Consider the following 18,149-nt stretch of genomic DNA (forward strand, 5'->3'; position numbering starts at 1 on the left):
TTAATCACTTAACACCAGGTGGGCTGTGAGTTCTTCCACTCATCTAAGCAATAAACAAAATAAAATAATTGGGAGATGGTTATATTCAACAGTGGGGTCATGATCATCATGTTGTATACAATGATAAACTAGTTAAGTAGCACTTTCTTTTGTGTTTGTTTATAAATTTTGTTTTACTTGTTAGCTTCAACGTTGTCTATAACATATTCCGAAAATTGGCAGACACTCTTTCAAAAAATGCGAAACTCTTCGATAAAATATCTTCTTCTATTTGACAAACGATTTTCATATTGTTTTTTTTTTTCTTGTATTGTTCATATCTATTTTAAAATTTCTTTGTAAGCAGACGAGCTTACGGCCCATATGATAAGTAATCATCGCCATGTGCATCAGCAAACTCATTAAGAAAAGGAAGTTATGTTTTTTAAATGTCAACACGACGATAATAAGATATTCAATACCCATTTTCAACATATCTATAACAATTACGAAACATGTGTCATATAATATTTACTAGGCACAGATTAAAACATTACTGCAATTTGAAATGACCCACAGCCATAAATTTCAAATTGCAGTTAATCACTAAAACAAAATGAGTTTTTATTCGAAAGTCCATCGATAAGTTTTAGTCTAACCCCTATAAGTTTAATTCAGAAAATATAAATTGCGAAATAATAAAATCTGGAATTCTTAATTGAGCCGATAATTTAAATTTTATTAAAAAGGGATCATCACTGAAGGCGTCTTATTAAGCCGAGGTTTTAAAATAAAATCCGGTGAGTTTTTTTTTTTTTTGTAAAATGAAATTAGCCGAAAAAAGCGGCGCCATTAAAATTACATTAGCATAAATAAGAGGAATGCTAATGTAAGGGGAAATAAATCTTGGCAGAGAAATAAAAATAATCCCCTCGGTTAACGGTGTAGTGACACCCTGGCCGATATAATCTGATTTTCAATAACAATCTTGAGCGTTGATATCTACCTTATTAACCGACTTCAAAAAAGGAGGAAGTTCTTAATTCGACTGTATTTTATGTGTTATAAACCTTATAACTTTTTTTAGAGAACTAATCGTGATGATTTTTCTTCCCGACGGTTTTCTTTTTTGTTAAAAATTTTGTAATGTTAATATTTTTTTATTGACATTTAAACATCTCAGAGCTATAAAGTTACGCTTAATCGACTTTGCTTTTCTTGGGCCATTACATACAGTACTATAGTACTCTATACTATTATATTAATATTATAAAGAGGAAAGATTTGTTTGTTTGTTTGTTTCGAATAGGCTCCGAAACTACTGGACCGATTTGAAAAATTCTTTTTCCATTAGAAGCCGACATTGTCCCTGATGAACATAGGCTACTTTTTTTTTTTTTTTTTTTGGTTTCATGTGTGTTTTAATGTTTCCGAAGCGAAGCGAGGGCGGGTCGCTAGTAATTAATAAATTCATGACAGTACTAATATATTTTTTTTTTTTTCAATTGATTAATTTTCTATTGATAATGAATTCCCACAATAGACTAGTAAACGATTAAATTTAGTCGCGGAATCTACATTCAATATTTATGTATATAATTAATACATTTCGACATTTTTACAATTATGATAAAATTGTTACTTCGATACGTGCTTCATTGAAGTTTTTTTTTTATTGCTTAGATGGGTAGACGAGCTCACAGCCCACCTGGTGTTAAGTGGTTACTGGAGTCCATAGACATCTACAACGTAAATGCGCTACCCACATTGAGATATAAGTTCTAAGGTCTCAAGTATAGTTACAACGGCTGCCCCACCCTTGAAACCGAAATGCATTATTGCTTCACGGCAGAAACAGGCAGGGTGGTGGTACCTACCCGCGCGGACTCACAAAATGTCCTACCATCAGTCTCCCAAAATGACCCAACCTGTTATGATAAATTTATTAAGCGTCATAATTGGATCCGGTACGTGGCGTTACAGCCGTTTTTATTTTTAATTTAAGGGCAGAACGAAGCTTGTAATTTTTGGCTCACAAATATTTCTAATTCGTTTTAAAGTTATTTTACTAACTTTTTTATTTAAACAGTTGTTTTTATAAACGTTTTATTTTTTGTTTTCGTGGAAGACCAGATGCATAGCAAATCTAAGATACTCTGTCCAGTTTTGTGTTGTTTTTCCTCAAAATATGCCTTGATGATATTTGGGCGAACGAAATTTTATAAAGTGGCCGTATTCGAAAAGGCTATCTCTTGGGACATTGAGTTCAACATAAACAAGAGCCGAAAACGTCCGTCAGTTAAGGAAAGTTTAACACTCTTTTATTCTAATTAGTCCCTTGAGAAAAAACTTAGGCCCGACCGAAAGCTGTGGGATAGGAACGCTGACGCAACCCTTTGAGATGCCTGTTCAACTGAAAATTATAATGTATCATTGTTACCGCGTAATATGACAGATTAGCTTAACACGTTATAATTGAGAACAAAAAGGATTTATGCATTTACATCACCAAACACAAATTAAAACAAAGGGATGCACATAACCAAGATTAACGAAATAAATGTTTTTTTTAAAAGATACGATAAATAATTAGGCCAGCTGTTTAATATTTTTGAGTTCAATGAGATTGAAAATATTACTTTATACAAACAAATAAAATAAAATAATTACAATGAACATTGTCTATTTGCGCAGTCCGGCAAATTCTACGAACCACGACCCCTACACAGCTATACCAGATTCAATTGGATTCCCCTCAGATAGGTATGAGTATTCCACGTGCACAAAAATAGTCGCTTCGCCCACGGGCACGGATCGATGGCGCTCCGCACTGGGAAAGATAGGGTAATATCAAAACAGATGTCGACGACAGTTATGTCAACTGGCCGTCCATTCACGAAACTAATAAAAGATTCAGCATTGTCGTTCGGGCGAGAGAAGGTCCTTCCGAAGCATTGGCGCCCATTCCGCTCGGAACGCAAGGTTTTGAGGTCGTAGCGGACTTCAGGCCGTCATTATCACAGGATATGGTTTAGAACGAACACGAGTCGTAATCTCTCGCGTTATTCCCCTTTTTTGTACCCTTTTTGTAGGCGATTTCTTGTCATATCTACGTGTTATCGGACGGAGTATCTGTCGGTAATAACAATGAAGGCTGGTTCGCTTTATTCGGAAGACGGGAATATATTTTTATTTTATTTTAACCAGATTACAAACAGCACTTTACTGTTATGACAATCGTCATCTCTTAAAAGAATACCGTAGTAGAAAAATAAGCGACGTCACTCGGATGTTTTACAAATAAATTGCACCAGTTAACCTTTATCAGAAGCAGTAATTTACCGAAATCTCGACATAAATTTTGTCACGCAATTAGATCCACATACAGCTGTACCAACATAATTAGATTTTCTTGCGTCTAAATAAACAAAGACAACACTTATCCTGTCTAGGGTTTAAGCTAATCTTGGCCTCGAGCGCGGAGAGCTAACAAATTACTAGCAGTGAAAACCGCGTCTATTTTCAAGCCGTTAAGTCGGTAGATTGGTCTACATAAATAGATTTGGTCTCGACGAACGGGATGCACAATTTATAGGGAAGCCACAAATTCTATCGCTGTCCAGGAGATAATTTTATTATGTTCAGTGAACAACTAACTAAAAGCAATTTTCTTCGGATTTCGCGAGTCGTGGACTTACTTATAACTACTTGTACCCGGAGCAGTCAGTCAACCATGAACATTAAATCTATATATTTATTTTTTATTGCTTAGATTGGTGGATGAGCTCACAGCTCACCTGGTGTTAAGTGGTTACTGAAGGCCATAGATATCTACAACGTAAAGGCGCCACTCACCTTGAGATATAAGTTCTAAGGTCTCAACTATAGTCACAACGGTTGCTCTACCCTTCAAAACCGAAACGCATTACTACTTCACGGCAGAAATAGGCAGGGTGACGGTACCTACCCGCGCGGACTCACAAGAGGTCCTACCACCAGTAAAGTTATTCGAAACAATTAATGTTTTTAATGACAATAATAAACTTGACATTAAACCATTAAATAAGTTGTAATTATAACTATAACAAAGTTTGATTAGCTATCATTTTGAACAGTAAATAATATAAATTAAGAACGGTTTCAGCGGTATCATTAGTTTGTTTCATAAAATCATTATATATTATTTCAACATTACATTCACATATCATGGCATATATAAATATAATAGATATATTATATATCACATATTATAGATACCGTGCGTAAAGCTTATGAAGTTTTTTTTTTTTATTGCTTAGGTGGGTGGACGCGCTCACAGCCCACCTGGTGTTCAGTGGTTACTGGAGCCCATAGACATCTACAACGTAAATGCGCCACCCACATTGAGATATAAGTTCTAAGGTCTCAGTATGGTCCAAAACATATGTTCGAAATTCATGTAATTCAATAGTAATAGGACAAGCTGTCCTTGGTGAGTTATTTTATTTTGTCTAAGCCAAAAAACCCTAATACTTCTAGGCGGATAGTATTTACGTTACCGATGCCCATGGACTCTGGTAGTATAAGAGAGCTTTGAACTCAAAAACTCATCAGATACAAAGAAATTCAAAGAAAGACACGCTCTTGTGAAACTTCAGCTTATATTTAATAGCTCTCTGGAGACTCGAATCTGGGAAATTAATTGAGAATCGTTATACATCAGAACCAGGAGTGGACTAGACTAGGAGATTTTGTATATTTGATGTACAATATTAAGGGGCAAACGGAACAAGATTTGTGAACGAATATGTAACCCATAAATATAAAATGAAAAGGCGCTGCATACTATAAAGCTCAGCATATCTTTCTTCATAATCGCAGTGACGTCATGACGCACTAGTGCACAGCGGTGTACGCATGCCCTTAGCACTGCTGACGTCAATGAGCGACTGTAACCACTTACCATCAGGTGGGCTCGGCTGCCTACAAAGGCAATAAAAATAAAAAAAATCTGTTTGGCTTTATCAAAAAATAGTGTAACTCGTACAACCTCGCTCGCGGCATGCTTTAATTGTCAATCTATATATTAATACGTGAAGCAAAAACTTTGTATCCCTTTTTACGAAAATTGCGCGGACGGAGGAGTATGAAATTGTCCACACTTATAGAGAATATATAGAAGAAGTGCACAGTGCTAATTTTTTTTTTAAATAATGCATAAAATGTATATTTTAAATCAATAAAAAAAACATTACACACACTACCGTGTATTTGACACACACACGCATGCATACTATTTATTTATTCTCAAACTTTTGTTCTTGACGTATGTGGTCAAATTGAGAATAGATTAAATACTGTTTGTTTTTATTAATATTTTTCTATAGTGTAGTCTTGGCGTTGAAAATACAATCATAATAGTGTACAAACTTACAACTCCAATTAATTATAGTCGAATTTCGACTACTGCGGGACCTCTAGTTATAGTAGGTATATAAACGAATAATATTATATCTAATCGTACATTCCCGAACGCGACTTTCTCTTATCTTTTCCAGAAAATTTGAGCAGTTCCCGTATTTTCTTTCTATTATTCCGATCTTTTGCTCAGAAAAAAAACCCAATGAGAAAACGGATTTCAATCATGTAAAAACAAGGAAATCTTAGGAAATATAAGATCGAAAATTACAACAGAATGTATATATCAAACAGCAATTGGCAATTCGGGATAGGAAAGGTTCGACCTATAAACTACGTGAGTCGGTCAGAAACAAACTTGTGCAATAAATAACCCGATCGGATAAGAGAAAGGTACGCACTCAGCCATTTTATATTCAATAAAAAATGAGATAAACCAAATTGTCTTACGATACAGTCGCTCAAAAGATTTATTGGACACCAACAACTTTTATTTTCACCATCATTGAATCATGTTTGCACCCGCATCAAATCTTTGCTTCAGTATAATTACGCTGTAATGAAACCACAATTCATGCCTTTAACATCTATGTGAAATATGAAGTCGTCGTGGCCTAAAGGATAAGACGTCCGGTGCATTCATATGTAGCGATGCACCGATGTTCGAATCCCGCAGGTGGGTACCAATTTTTCTAATGAAATACGTACTCAACAAATGTTCACGATTGACTTCCACGTTGAAGAAATAACATCGTGTAATAAAAACCAAACCCGCAAAATTATAATTTGCGTAATCACTGGTGGTAGGACCTCTTGGGAGTCCGCACGAGTAGGTATTACCACCCCGCCTATTTCCGCCGTGAAGCAGTAATGCGTTTCGGTTCGAAGGGTGGGGTAGCCGTTGTAACTATACTGAGACCTTAGAACTTATATCTCGAGGTGGATGACGCATTTATGTTGTACCTAGATGTCTATGGGCTCCAGTAACCACTTAACACCAGATGGGCTGTGAGCTCGTCCATGCATCTCAGCAATAAATAAAAAAAATATATATGAAAACACTACGCTACATGCCTATTCTTATAATGAATTCAGAAATATGGAATATATACGTAAATGGACTACTCGCAGTCATATTCTTAATACTATTTCACAGGCTCGTGTTTTGGTTCACCGAGGAAGCCGTGCTATTTAAACTACTTTTCGGTAATTTCGAGGCACATATTTAAATGAGCTGAACTTTATAATGTTAAAATAAATCAAGAAAATATAAACGACGATATGAGTTACGTTAAATTCAATGCGACATACGAGTGTTCTAATTTTGTGACGAACTCCGAGTTCGCTACGCCTTTCATTTTATGCCAATGAACAAAATCTTTTGCATAAAATTGCTCGAAATCTCATTAGTGTACGCGCAAGGTTTTAAGCATTTGGCCCGTGGCCTAGTTTTAAGCTAAACGATTTTGCCTTTATTCTAAAATGACTCGTGTGCTTTCTATATTATAGGACTAGCTGAGCCCACGACTTTTGGATCTAGGGGTATTAATTACCGCGCCGAAATGTATGAACCAAAATCTAATTGCTTACAAATCATGAAGATACTTAGATTGTAGATTACTTTTAAATGTTGGTTCGAAATTTAATTATTTGATTTATTTATTGCATGGTGGGGTAAGCGGGTTGGCGGCTCATATTGTGTAAAGCGATTACTAGATCCCATAGACATTATAACTGGAATAGTTTCACCTAACTTGGGACGTAAATCCGAAATTTTCACTAGTGGTAAGACCTCTTGTGAGACCGCGCGGGTGGGTACCACCGCCCTTCCTATTTCGGCCGTAATGCGTTTCGGTTTGAAGGGTGAGGCAGCCATTGTAACTATACTTGAGATCTTAGAACTTATATCTCAAAGTAGGCGGCGCATTGACGTTGTGGATGTCTATGGGCTACAGTAACCACTTAACACCACGTGGGCTAGCTAGTCCACCCATCAAAGCAATAAAAAAAAAAAAAAGTTGTCCCATTCCGCAAACAATTCATTCTGGAAACGCATGAATACTACGTGGCAGAAATAGCCTTCTAGATTACGAAGCAAACTCCAAACAGACAAATTAATAATTACAAAATTGACCAGATCCAACTGAAATATACGGAGTCGCTCCCGTGGGCCACTCCCACATTATCCTTTCCATTTGACCGAGTATAATACAACATAATCGAAAAATAAATTTTGTGTTACTCTTCATAACCTTTTTGAAAAGTTTTTTATACCCCAGGATAAGGGTCAGACGGTTCTGTACAGATTAAAAGACATTATTTACCCGTTTGTAACGAACGATGCGTCAAAGTTTTATTTTTTCTGACATGGGACTGAAAATCGTCCTTTTTGAACATGTGTTCCGACACATAATTGTGTGCTAGAGTGAAACGATTCCCTTTGAACTTCCCCAATCTACTCTAATTAATGAAAGACACCTTTTGAAGTGACTTTTATGGATCGCATACGTTCTGTAATTATCTAACTATACTGAGATCTTAGAACTTATATCTCAAGGTGGGTGGCGCATTGACGTTATAGATGTCTATAGGCTCCAGTAATCACTTAACACCAGGTGGGCTGTGAGCTCGTCCACACATATAAGCAATAAAAAAAAAGATCTTCATTGATTTTTTTATTATTTTCTTACTGAAAGAAAAGCTCGTCATGGGTTTTAAAGTTGTCTTCATTTTAAGATTTTAATCTGACTAATCATAATTTACCAGTCGAAGGTGAACGGTTTTAACAAACTAAGAGACATATTATTGTTAAAGATTTTCCCGATTGAGTCAAAAACGGTCGTACAAATGACAATTGATATTTTTACACAGGTGGTATATACGCAATCTACAAGTATAGCAAGACTAGTTGACGCGCTGCTGACAATTGAAAGAAGTATTCACTTTATAGAATCTGGTACTGGTGGTAGGACCTCTTGTGAGTCCGCACGAGTAGGTACTACCGCCCTGCCTATTTCTGCCGTGAAGCAGTAATGCCTTTCGGCTTGAAGGGTGGAGCAGGGTGGCGCATTTATGTTGTAAATGTCTATGGGCTCCATTAACCATTTAACACCAGGTTGGCTGTGAGCTCGTCCACCCATCTAAGCAATAAAAAAACATAAAAAAAGGATCTACTAAAACAATAAAACTTTGAAAATTATAATTTTTCATTTGAATTTGAGTTATTCTATTATGTCTACATTCAAAGTAATGTCAGTGCCAGTGTCATGTATGTCCTTTATAGTATTTATTATCAGGCTAACGACCGTAGCAATAGTTAATGAGTACAAATAACGTAAAATACGAAACTAGAATGATATAGATCTTTATTAATGTTTAAAACTTTTTGGGTTGCGATCGTTCTGAAATTAGTTGAGCCGGCGAACATTGTGCTGGCCAAATTTCAATACAATTATTTTCAATGTATGCCTTTTATTGCTTAGATGGATGCACGAGCTCAAAGTTCACCTGGTGTTAAGTGGTTACTGGAGCCCATAGACATCTACAACGTAAATGCGCCACCGACCTTGAGATATGAGTTCTAAGGTCTCAGTGTAGTTACAACGGCTGCCCCACCCTTCAAGCCGATACGCATTACTGCTTCACGGCAGAAATAGGCAGAGCAATGGTACCTACCCGTGCGGACTCACAAGAGGTCCTAGCACCAGTAAAAAATGCCTGCCTGTTTGTTAATTTTTGTGTATCTTCTAAGAAACATCCATTATTACTATCTTTATTATTATTATTTTTAATACTTTATTTCAGTTTTTTTTTAAAACCATAACAGTGTATTAGTAAGAATTACTTATAATCTATGTTAGTAACTTAAAAAATCTAACACATAACTATCATTATATACATTTTATATCATTACATTATTATTATTTTTCTCCTTCCAAGTGCCTGCTGCAAAGGCTATTAATCTACAGTCCCCGATATGATTTTCAAAAAACTGTCACGGATTCGACGCAATAACGATGCACTTCTCTTCCGCATTATTGCAAAGAAGTCATCGGTGTGAGATGTCGCAAACATTGTGGATGCACTACAAAAGCGCGGCAGTGACAACATCATCCTAAACGCATTATTATATTGAACACGTAGGGCATTGTAAGCTCTCCGCGTGTATGTGGTCCACAGACTACTGGCGTAAAAGCTCTAGCTCTCTTAAAAACGTTGTGTAGATTAATAAACATTAAACAAAAATCGAACAAAAACCAAACAAACAAAATTTTATTTAATTTACTTAGATGATAAAGCAAGCAAATGCTATTCGTTCGATTCACAATATTTCAGTCTAAGTCATTACTGCCGAAATACGCGAATAGCCAATGAAACTCGATTTCCTTTTAGCTAAGACGTCGGATGTCTCGTCTTGGCCATTATTAGCGGCAAAATGACAGCTGAATTGGGCGAAAGCCTTACGCCTGTCTAGCTTGAACCTTGTCAGTTACTAAGTAGCTTTGCTAAGACTTACCGGCTTAAGCACTGAGTGAAATTTACTTTTAAACAAGATTATGTTTGTATTTTTTTAATATCTAAGATGAGCGCTAACCTACCTAACAGTTCTCGGTATTTTACTCATTGTAGGGCGGAAGGCAAACGGGAATGTATGTACCTATATGTATAATCCCTGAATTCTATAGGTAGTATAATTTTCTCTAGTAGACATTGTACGAAGGGTATAACCTATCCCAATGTATATAGTCACATCCACATTATATTCCGATTTTAGTTATCACCCTCTATCAGGATCTTGTGATAGTTGACAATGTTATTTACCACCAGTAGTTAAGACTGAAATTAGGAGGTTCCGAATTCACTCATTACGTAGGAAAATAAACTATAATATCATTAAATGCTACAGGGTGTTCTGAATTAGCGGTCTGATACGAACGACGATGAAACGAATGGAAAAGCATCACTCCGTATTTATAATTAAAAATGGTAGTACCTATCCGTGTAAACGGGACTCCCAGATTTACGCAAATCAAAGTCTACTGGTTTGATTTTCATTATATGATATAATTCTAAAACGTCGTAAAAATTACACTGTCATCAAGTAATTTAGACTTAATTACAGTGCTACGCGAGCATAAAGTCAAATATAACAATGATGTCGGTTATAACATTTTCAAAAAAATCGCATACATATAGAAACGTTAAGTGGTGAAGTAGTAGTGGTATGTGTGTAGTGTGACGATGTAAAATATGTTTAAAATGTGGTCGGTAAAGTGGATCAGGCTATTAGTGATGCTGGCAGCGTGCTGGGCTCAAGAAGGCGAGTGGAGTGAAGATGCTGAAGACTTGGGTAAGATTTTTATTTCTAAGCACATCTCTGTTACATGTTTTAGCTGGCATTATATTTGGTACACGGAGTCGAAATCTATAATCGTTGTTGTTGTGGGGGTGGCTCAACCACATACTGGACAAGAACATGTAGGTACACGCAGACATCAAAGACCTGGTGATAGGACCTCTTGTGAGTCCGCGCGGGTAGGTATCACCACCCTGCCTATTTCTGTCGTGAAACAGTAATGCGTTTTGGTTTGAAGGGCGGGGTAGACGTTGTAAGTATACTGAGACCTTAGAACTTATATCTCAAGGTGGGTGGCGCATTTACGTTATAGATGTCTATGGGCTCCAATAACCACTTAACAACAGGTGGGCTGTGAGCTCTTCCACCCATCTAAGCAATAAAAAAAATAAAAAAGATGTGTGGTGTCGTGGGACACCGGATAGGAACGAAGTTCCTTATTATAAAAACATTAATTATAAGTTCTATTCTAGGTATAAAGAAAATAATTATTCGGGTATACACTTTTTATTATGATTTTTTAATTGATAAAAATCAAAATAATCGCAAGGGTCCCACTCCGCAGTGCAATGGAACAGACTCGCCCTGGGGGAACCGCCTGCATGATCACGGTATCCCCTACACCAGGTATGATTTAGCAAGAGAAATACGAGAACGTCTATCAACTTTGTAACATCTCGTCAACGCGAATAACAAACTAAATAGATAAAAACCTTACGTTACGGACGTTTTTTCCCGATTAAGGTACTCCTCTGCATCGTCCCATATCGAAGTTCGTTCCAAAAAATCTTTCAAAATAATACAAACTACGACCGGAATTAGGATTCTTACGCTATAATACAGTAGTTTTCAGTATTATTATTTATTTGACAATAGACTAATGAAGTGATCACTTCATACAATCAAACGATAAATAGTTCTAACAGCACTACTAATTTTATTTAACGTTCAATTATCAAAAATATTATTTTAATAAAAAACAGACAATAAAAAAGCGATAATAACAATGTTCATAAGATTTTTTCTAATCTGAGGCAATATCAGACTTTTTACTTAACCTGAAACTTGCACAAAACTTTAGACTTCAATAAACTTGTCACTTTGGCAGCTCAGGGAAGTCCTCGTAGAAGCCAAAAGACACCCAAGAAAACTAAATTATTTGGATAAGCACTCAGCCAACATCACTGTTCTGAACTGAATAAAACTTTATATAGATAAATAACAATATTAGTAATAAAACTAAATAAGTGGTGACCTCGATAATAAAAAAGTTCTCGACGTCAAATTAACGTCACCTTCAAAAGCACAAAACGACTTAGCTTGATCTTAAAACATCAAATATGAATATACGCCGCCCAATTTGCTTAGATGGGTGAACGAGCTCCCAACCCACCTCGTGTTAAGTGGTTACCGGAGCCCATAGACATCTACAACGTAATGCACCACCTACCTTGAGATATAAGTTCTGAGGTCTCAAGTATAGTTACAACGGCTGCCCTACCCTTCAGACCGAAACGCATTACTGCTACACGGCAGAAATAGGCAGGGCGGTGGTACCTACCCGCGCGGACTCACAAGAGGTCCTACCATCAGTAAAAATGTTCAGACTATTTTTCTTTACAGCGTTAATTCATGCAAACGGGCCAATAACAAAATGACGATTTTTTTTATTATTATTATCGTACCTGGTATTCACCACACCTCACGATGAATCGCCGAAGCGATCAAATGAAACAAAATCGAACAAAGTCAAGTGGGAATCGCGCTCAACCCATTAAACGCGATTGCTTGTCGAAAATGAAAACGGGGAAATATATTTTCGTTTGTCCGACAGAACGTTATTCGGATGTTTTTTTCGTGATTTTTATGCAATCCATCGGGAGCTGCGTTTACACGCAACAAATTGCTCACTTTGATTGAGTGCACATCACTATGATCCTGCGATATGAAATGAAAATATCGACGCTTGAAAGGTAAACGTGACTAAGCGACAATAACTGCTTTGTACATAAATGATAGGCAATAACCATATTATACGATGCGCTAAAAAAAAATTTATTTCTATGTCTATTAAAATCATTTCAATTCTACAGCTAGATTCGTTAAAATAGATTTTTTTTTCAGGTATTTCAACTTTAAATTAGTCTACTGTAAAGTTCACGCATTGTCGCTTAGTCACGTTTGCCTTTCAAGCGTCGATATGTATAAATAGGGAACAAATTGCTTAACTGTAGATGTTTTCAATGCCATGCCGAACATGAGGATTTCAATGAGCTGTTTTAACGAATAACTAATTGTTCTCCGCGGACGAAAGAGTGTAAAGGGTGATAATAAAAAAATGCAGTATGTCCTTTGAATACACGTCTTAATGTAACGAGGAACTTGCTCAAGTTCCATTTTTCATTTGGATGCCTACGAAAGGAACAAAAAAAAGCGACCCAATTAAAAAGTGTTCATGCATGGGTGGCTCTATTCAGCTCCAATTTTATTGGAACGATTAATTTTATTGCGAAAATTTCTGGACAGCGGAACGAATGGAAAACGAGAGTTGGCGGAGGTGGCTTCGTCGACCTTTTGTGGTTGCGCGATGGATGGGTTTGTTCCGCACCGAATCTAATCAAAGGGCAGGCACCCGAAAAAGTATTCGCTCGTTATTGTGAACATGACGAATGAATTGAAATTTTAAATGTAATTGGAAACCGTTGATGATGGAACGCTCCGTATCGGCGTGTTCGGCAATCATAAATAACCACCGATATATTATTATATCCGTTCGACTTGTACGAATTGTTTATTTCGCTTTAGGATTTCCTCGTTCATTATTCGGTGGGGGCTTGCAAATTTTCACTGCTTGAATACCTTTGTTACGTTGTCGGATTTCACTTTAATCTAATTGAATCACAACAAAACATGGCCACAGATAACCCAAGCGAAATTGATTGAACTAGAGGTCCCGCAGTAGTCGAAATTCGACTACAATTAATTGGAATTGTAAGTTTGTACACTATTATCATTGTATTTTATACTTCTATAATCACAAATTTCGCCAAGACTACACTATAAAAAATATTAACAAAGACAAACAATATTTAATTTATTCTCAATTTGACAACAGCCGTCAAGAACAAAAGTTTGACAATAAATAGTATGCATGCATGTGTGCGTCAAATATATGGTATGTAGTGTGTGTAACGTTTTCTTTATTGATTTAATGTATCTTTTATGCATTACTTAAAAAAAAATATTAGCATTGTGCACTTCTTCTCTATATTCCCTATAAGTGTGGAAAATTTCATACTCCTCCGTCCGCGCAATTTTCGTAAAAAAAGGATACAAAGTTTTTGCTTCACGTATTAATATATAGATAATATGACTCGAATTACAACGAAACAAGTCTATTTTATTGTTGTAAATCATTTTAAAGCGGATAAACGAAATACATGCTCGTGAATGCGAAAATATTTGTAACGTTTTGCTTACAAATGCTACTCAAGCGCTGCTGGTTCTGTGCAACTGTCACTAATTAAACTTTGAGTACCATAGAGAGAAACCCTGCTATTTTTAGATTAGGATATTTACATGTTGTTCATTTACCGTGTTTACTTGTTATTTTAGTTTAATGTGTTACACGTTTTGGTACCTTGTTTTGAGTTAATTATTTTCGGTTTTAAAATTATCATGCATTGGTCAGCATTTGTTTAACACAAATTTAACTATTTTAGCAATAAAAACAAACTTTACCGTAGAGTCAGCAATGAAAACTCTAATATTATTCCCGTTTTTTTTTTTATTGCTCTTATGGGTGGCCGATCTCACAGTCTCACAGGATACTGGAACCCATAGACATCTACAACGTAAATGCGCCACCCACCTTGAGTTATAAGTTCTAAGGTCTCAGTATAGTTACAGAAGAGATCTTGCTAGTTCATAACATGAGGATTATATTGATCAGGTTGTCAAATAGTATAACAGAGCAGTCATATTATTATTTCAAATCATTAGACGAAGTTTCTTGTTCGCTTCGTGATACCAAGAAATATTATCCAATTTTACATGAAATTCAAGCAAAGACTGTTCCTCTGAAATCCCTTTTGAATTAATTTGCTGTAGGTGGCTAGGATTTGAATTTTAAATTGTTGTTATATCTCTTTGTAATTGCAAATGAAAGAGGAGACGTGTTCCACATAAAACTGAGACAAAACTTAGTATTTAAATGAATAAGGCACACGGATTTCAATTTAGTCAGTATATTTATTTATATTTGTTACTAGCTGACCCGGCAGACTTCGTAGTGCCTCAATCGATAAATAAAAGACCTACACTTTTGTATCAAATAAACTTAAAACAAACAAAAGGAATCCGTCCGATGGGGGACACATAAAAGGAAAAACAAAATTGTTATTTAATTCCGAGCATTTTCATATTTATCTACCTTTGAATCTTTTCTGGACTTCCACAAATAATTCAAGATCAAAATTAGCCAAATCGGTCCAGTCGTTCTCGAGTTTTAGCGAGACTAACGAACAGCAATTCATTTTTATATATGTTTATACATTTGGGTTTTAGTGTACTTCTTCTTCATGTTCAGGCAATCATAATTCAGAAAACAATACTTAAAGCTATTAACCGAATTAATATTTCAAAAGATGTTATTACAAAAGTAGAATTTTACACAGGATTTTAAAGAGTCAACAAGAGCTTATCACAGATCTGAAATCAGTGCCATCACTTTGAAAAATTTACTTGTTCTTTCCCAAATAGAATAAAGCTACAACTTTATAATACACTGTAGGTAAGGACCTAAAATAATTATAATTAGAAAGAATCTTGGTTACTATATTACTGAGCACTGACCAGAGACAATGTGGAGTGCTCGTATACTTATTTTCAAATCTGGTAACATATTTATCGAAAACGAACCTATAATCCCAAATGCATTAAAAATTAGTGAAATAGTATCACTTTAAGGTGTTTCAAGTATAATTATGATAAAAAATATGTTTCAACAAACCAAAATCACTATATATATATAACTGTTAAAATCGTCCCATTGAACAGCTATTTGTCAAAATAAATTCTTCTACTGGTTCAAAAGTCCTACAGGTCAAGCTCACGACCAAGCTACGTGTCCCGACAGTAATTTTATTAATATTACCAACGGAAACATGTCACGCCCGGATTCACCAACCGTATATCGTAACAGTCGGGAAAAAATATGATTTATTGTAAGAACGAGAGGAAGAAAAATAATACACAGCGCTGCAGGGCATGAATATACTGCAAATGGTTGTGTGCATTACTATATCTTGATTGCTTGTTGTATAGTTGGGTAAAATGCAATTATTAGTTCTATTAACGTTGGAACTACAGCAGCTATTTTGATGTAACACGATGGCTGAAAGATGGGACTTGATGTTCATAAACAGTCGCGGTATCTGAACATGAAGAGTTTGTTCGGTTTAACCTTTTGATGTCCATTGTCCATGCGTATTGGACATATATTCTTACATTACATTAGTATTAGGACCGCAAAGGGTTAAGAGCAAGAAGACCAAACTGTTATACTACTTAATATTTATATCGTACGATAACGCAAACAATGCGATGGATTCAAAGATATAGCAAAAAAAAGCACTTTACAACCCACCTTACGATAATTGTAAATAGACATGCTTAAACAAAAATCGACTTCAAATAGAAAAAAAAAGATATTCCAAAACAAATTTATATACACTAAAAACAATAATCATCGAAATCGGTTGGCGTGATATTGAGTTATTGAGATATTCATCTATTTGTCGCGCACGTACTCAATGCAAATTTAAGACTTATATGATTTTCTCTTGGCTACCATTATCAGAACTGGACTAAATTGAAATGGGACCACACGGAAAGCGGCAGTTTCCTAATAAAAAAGAATCATTCACCTAGTCAAAAGCTATGAGGTAACAAACATAAAAAAAAATACAGTCGAATTGATAACCTCCTCTTTTTTTGAAGTCGTTTACAAATTAAGAGTTCGCCGTCATCTATGATGTCACGATGCGCGGTGGCATTAACATTACGATATCTATGAGTTCTGGTAACCACACTATAAGGTACATTCTCACTGATCTGCCTAACAAAAAAAAAAACAAATTTGCAGAAGAAATTAACATAAGATCCCAGCACAGTTTATCAAAAAACACTCATCAGCAATTTACTTTTGTTTCTGTTTGTCCACTTTCAGTCGCCTATATGAAAATTAGATAAAATTATAACTAATTTGTTTACCTGGTCAACTGATAAGTTTATGTTATTGTTTCCTCTGTATATGTGCCTTTATTTTCCGTTCACCCTCTTCGGTCAACTCACACTCTGAGCCAGGAAGCTCAAGCACCTAAGAGTCACCCCAGATGCATCCATGACATTCCACCCGCATATAAAATCAGTCCGCGACCGTGCCGCGTTTATTATCGGCAGACTCTACCCCATGATCTTTAAGCGGAGTTAAATGTGCCTTCTTAACGAGGTGACACTTTATAAAACTTGCATAAGGCCCGTCATGACTTACGCGAGTGTGGTGTTCGCTCACGCGGCCCGCACACATACAGACACCCTCCAATTGCTACAATTTCGTTCCTGCAGGCTACCCGTCATAGCTCCGTCTTCTTTTTTTTTTATTACTTAGATGGGTGGACGAGCTCACAGCCCACCTGGTGTTATGTGGTTACTGGAGCCCATAGACATCTACAACGTAAATGCGCCACCCACCTTGAGATATAAGTTCTAAGGTCTCAGTATAGTTACAACGGCTGCCCCATCTTCCAAACCGAAACGCATTACTGCTTCACAGCAGAAATAGGCAGGGTGGTGGTACCTACCCGTGCGGACTCACAAGAGGTCCTACCATCAGTACTTCACCCCAATGCACGGAGCTCGCACGTCATCGATTGCAAAATAATGTTCAATTTATTTTCAATTGTTGGTTGACAAATGTATCTTTAAATGATTCTTCATAAGAATACAAATAATATAATTATAACAACAACAAAAAAACTACAATTTTAATCAAGTTACAGGCCGCTAACAGCGCTGCATTTTGCGCCTTATGCAAACTAAGTTGTATCTACTTAGCTCGCAGTCGTGACCAACTACTTACCAAGTTATCAGTTTGACAACCACTTAACGTTCCACTAAAGTCTCCTCGAATTTTATTTGAAAGTTGAATTCTGAAAACTGCTCATTTCACCTTTTAATTTTGTATGAATCGGAATCGATTAACATTTGAAACTAAAAAGTAGCTCTAGTTATAAATATAGTAGATTATGAAATCAATTGGAATTAATATAAATTTAGAAAAAATAAGAAAAACGCAATAAGAAATCCAGATACTTATGCAATTAAATAGATTTATGCGGAATAATTTTCGTATCTA

General features: G+C 35.9%; 1 protein-coding gene across 3 annotated transcripts in view; it reads left to right on the plus strand.

The window, feature by feature from the left end:
- The window catches only part of LOC114249309 (protein turtle homolog A), a 99,860-nt gene that overhangs the window by 13,359 nt on the left and 68,352 nt on the right, over positions 1–18,149 (plus strand). For 2 of the 3 annotated variants that reach the window (XM_089738728.1, XM_028182828.2), the window contains exon 2: positions 10,499–10,726. In XM_089738728.1, coding sequence (XP_089594854.1) covers positions 10,627–10,726 — 100 coding nt within the window. In that variant the 5' untranslated portion in view covers positions 10,499–10,626. Of the gene's footprint in view, positions 1–10,486; positions 10,727–18,149 lie in introns of all 3 variants that reach the window. The other variant, XM_089738727.1, reaches the window with a different exon arrangement.

The sequence above is a fragment of the Bombyx mandarina genome, chromosome 25 (assembly GCF_030267445.1).
Source record: "Bombyx mandarina strain Sakado chromosome 25, ASM3026744v2".
NCBI lineage: Eukaryota > Metazoa > Arthropoda > Insecta > Lepidoptera > Bombycidae > Bombyx > Bombyx mandarina.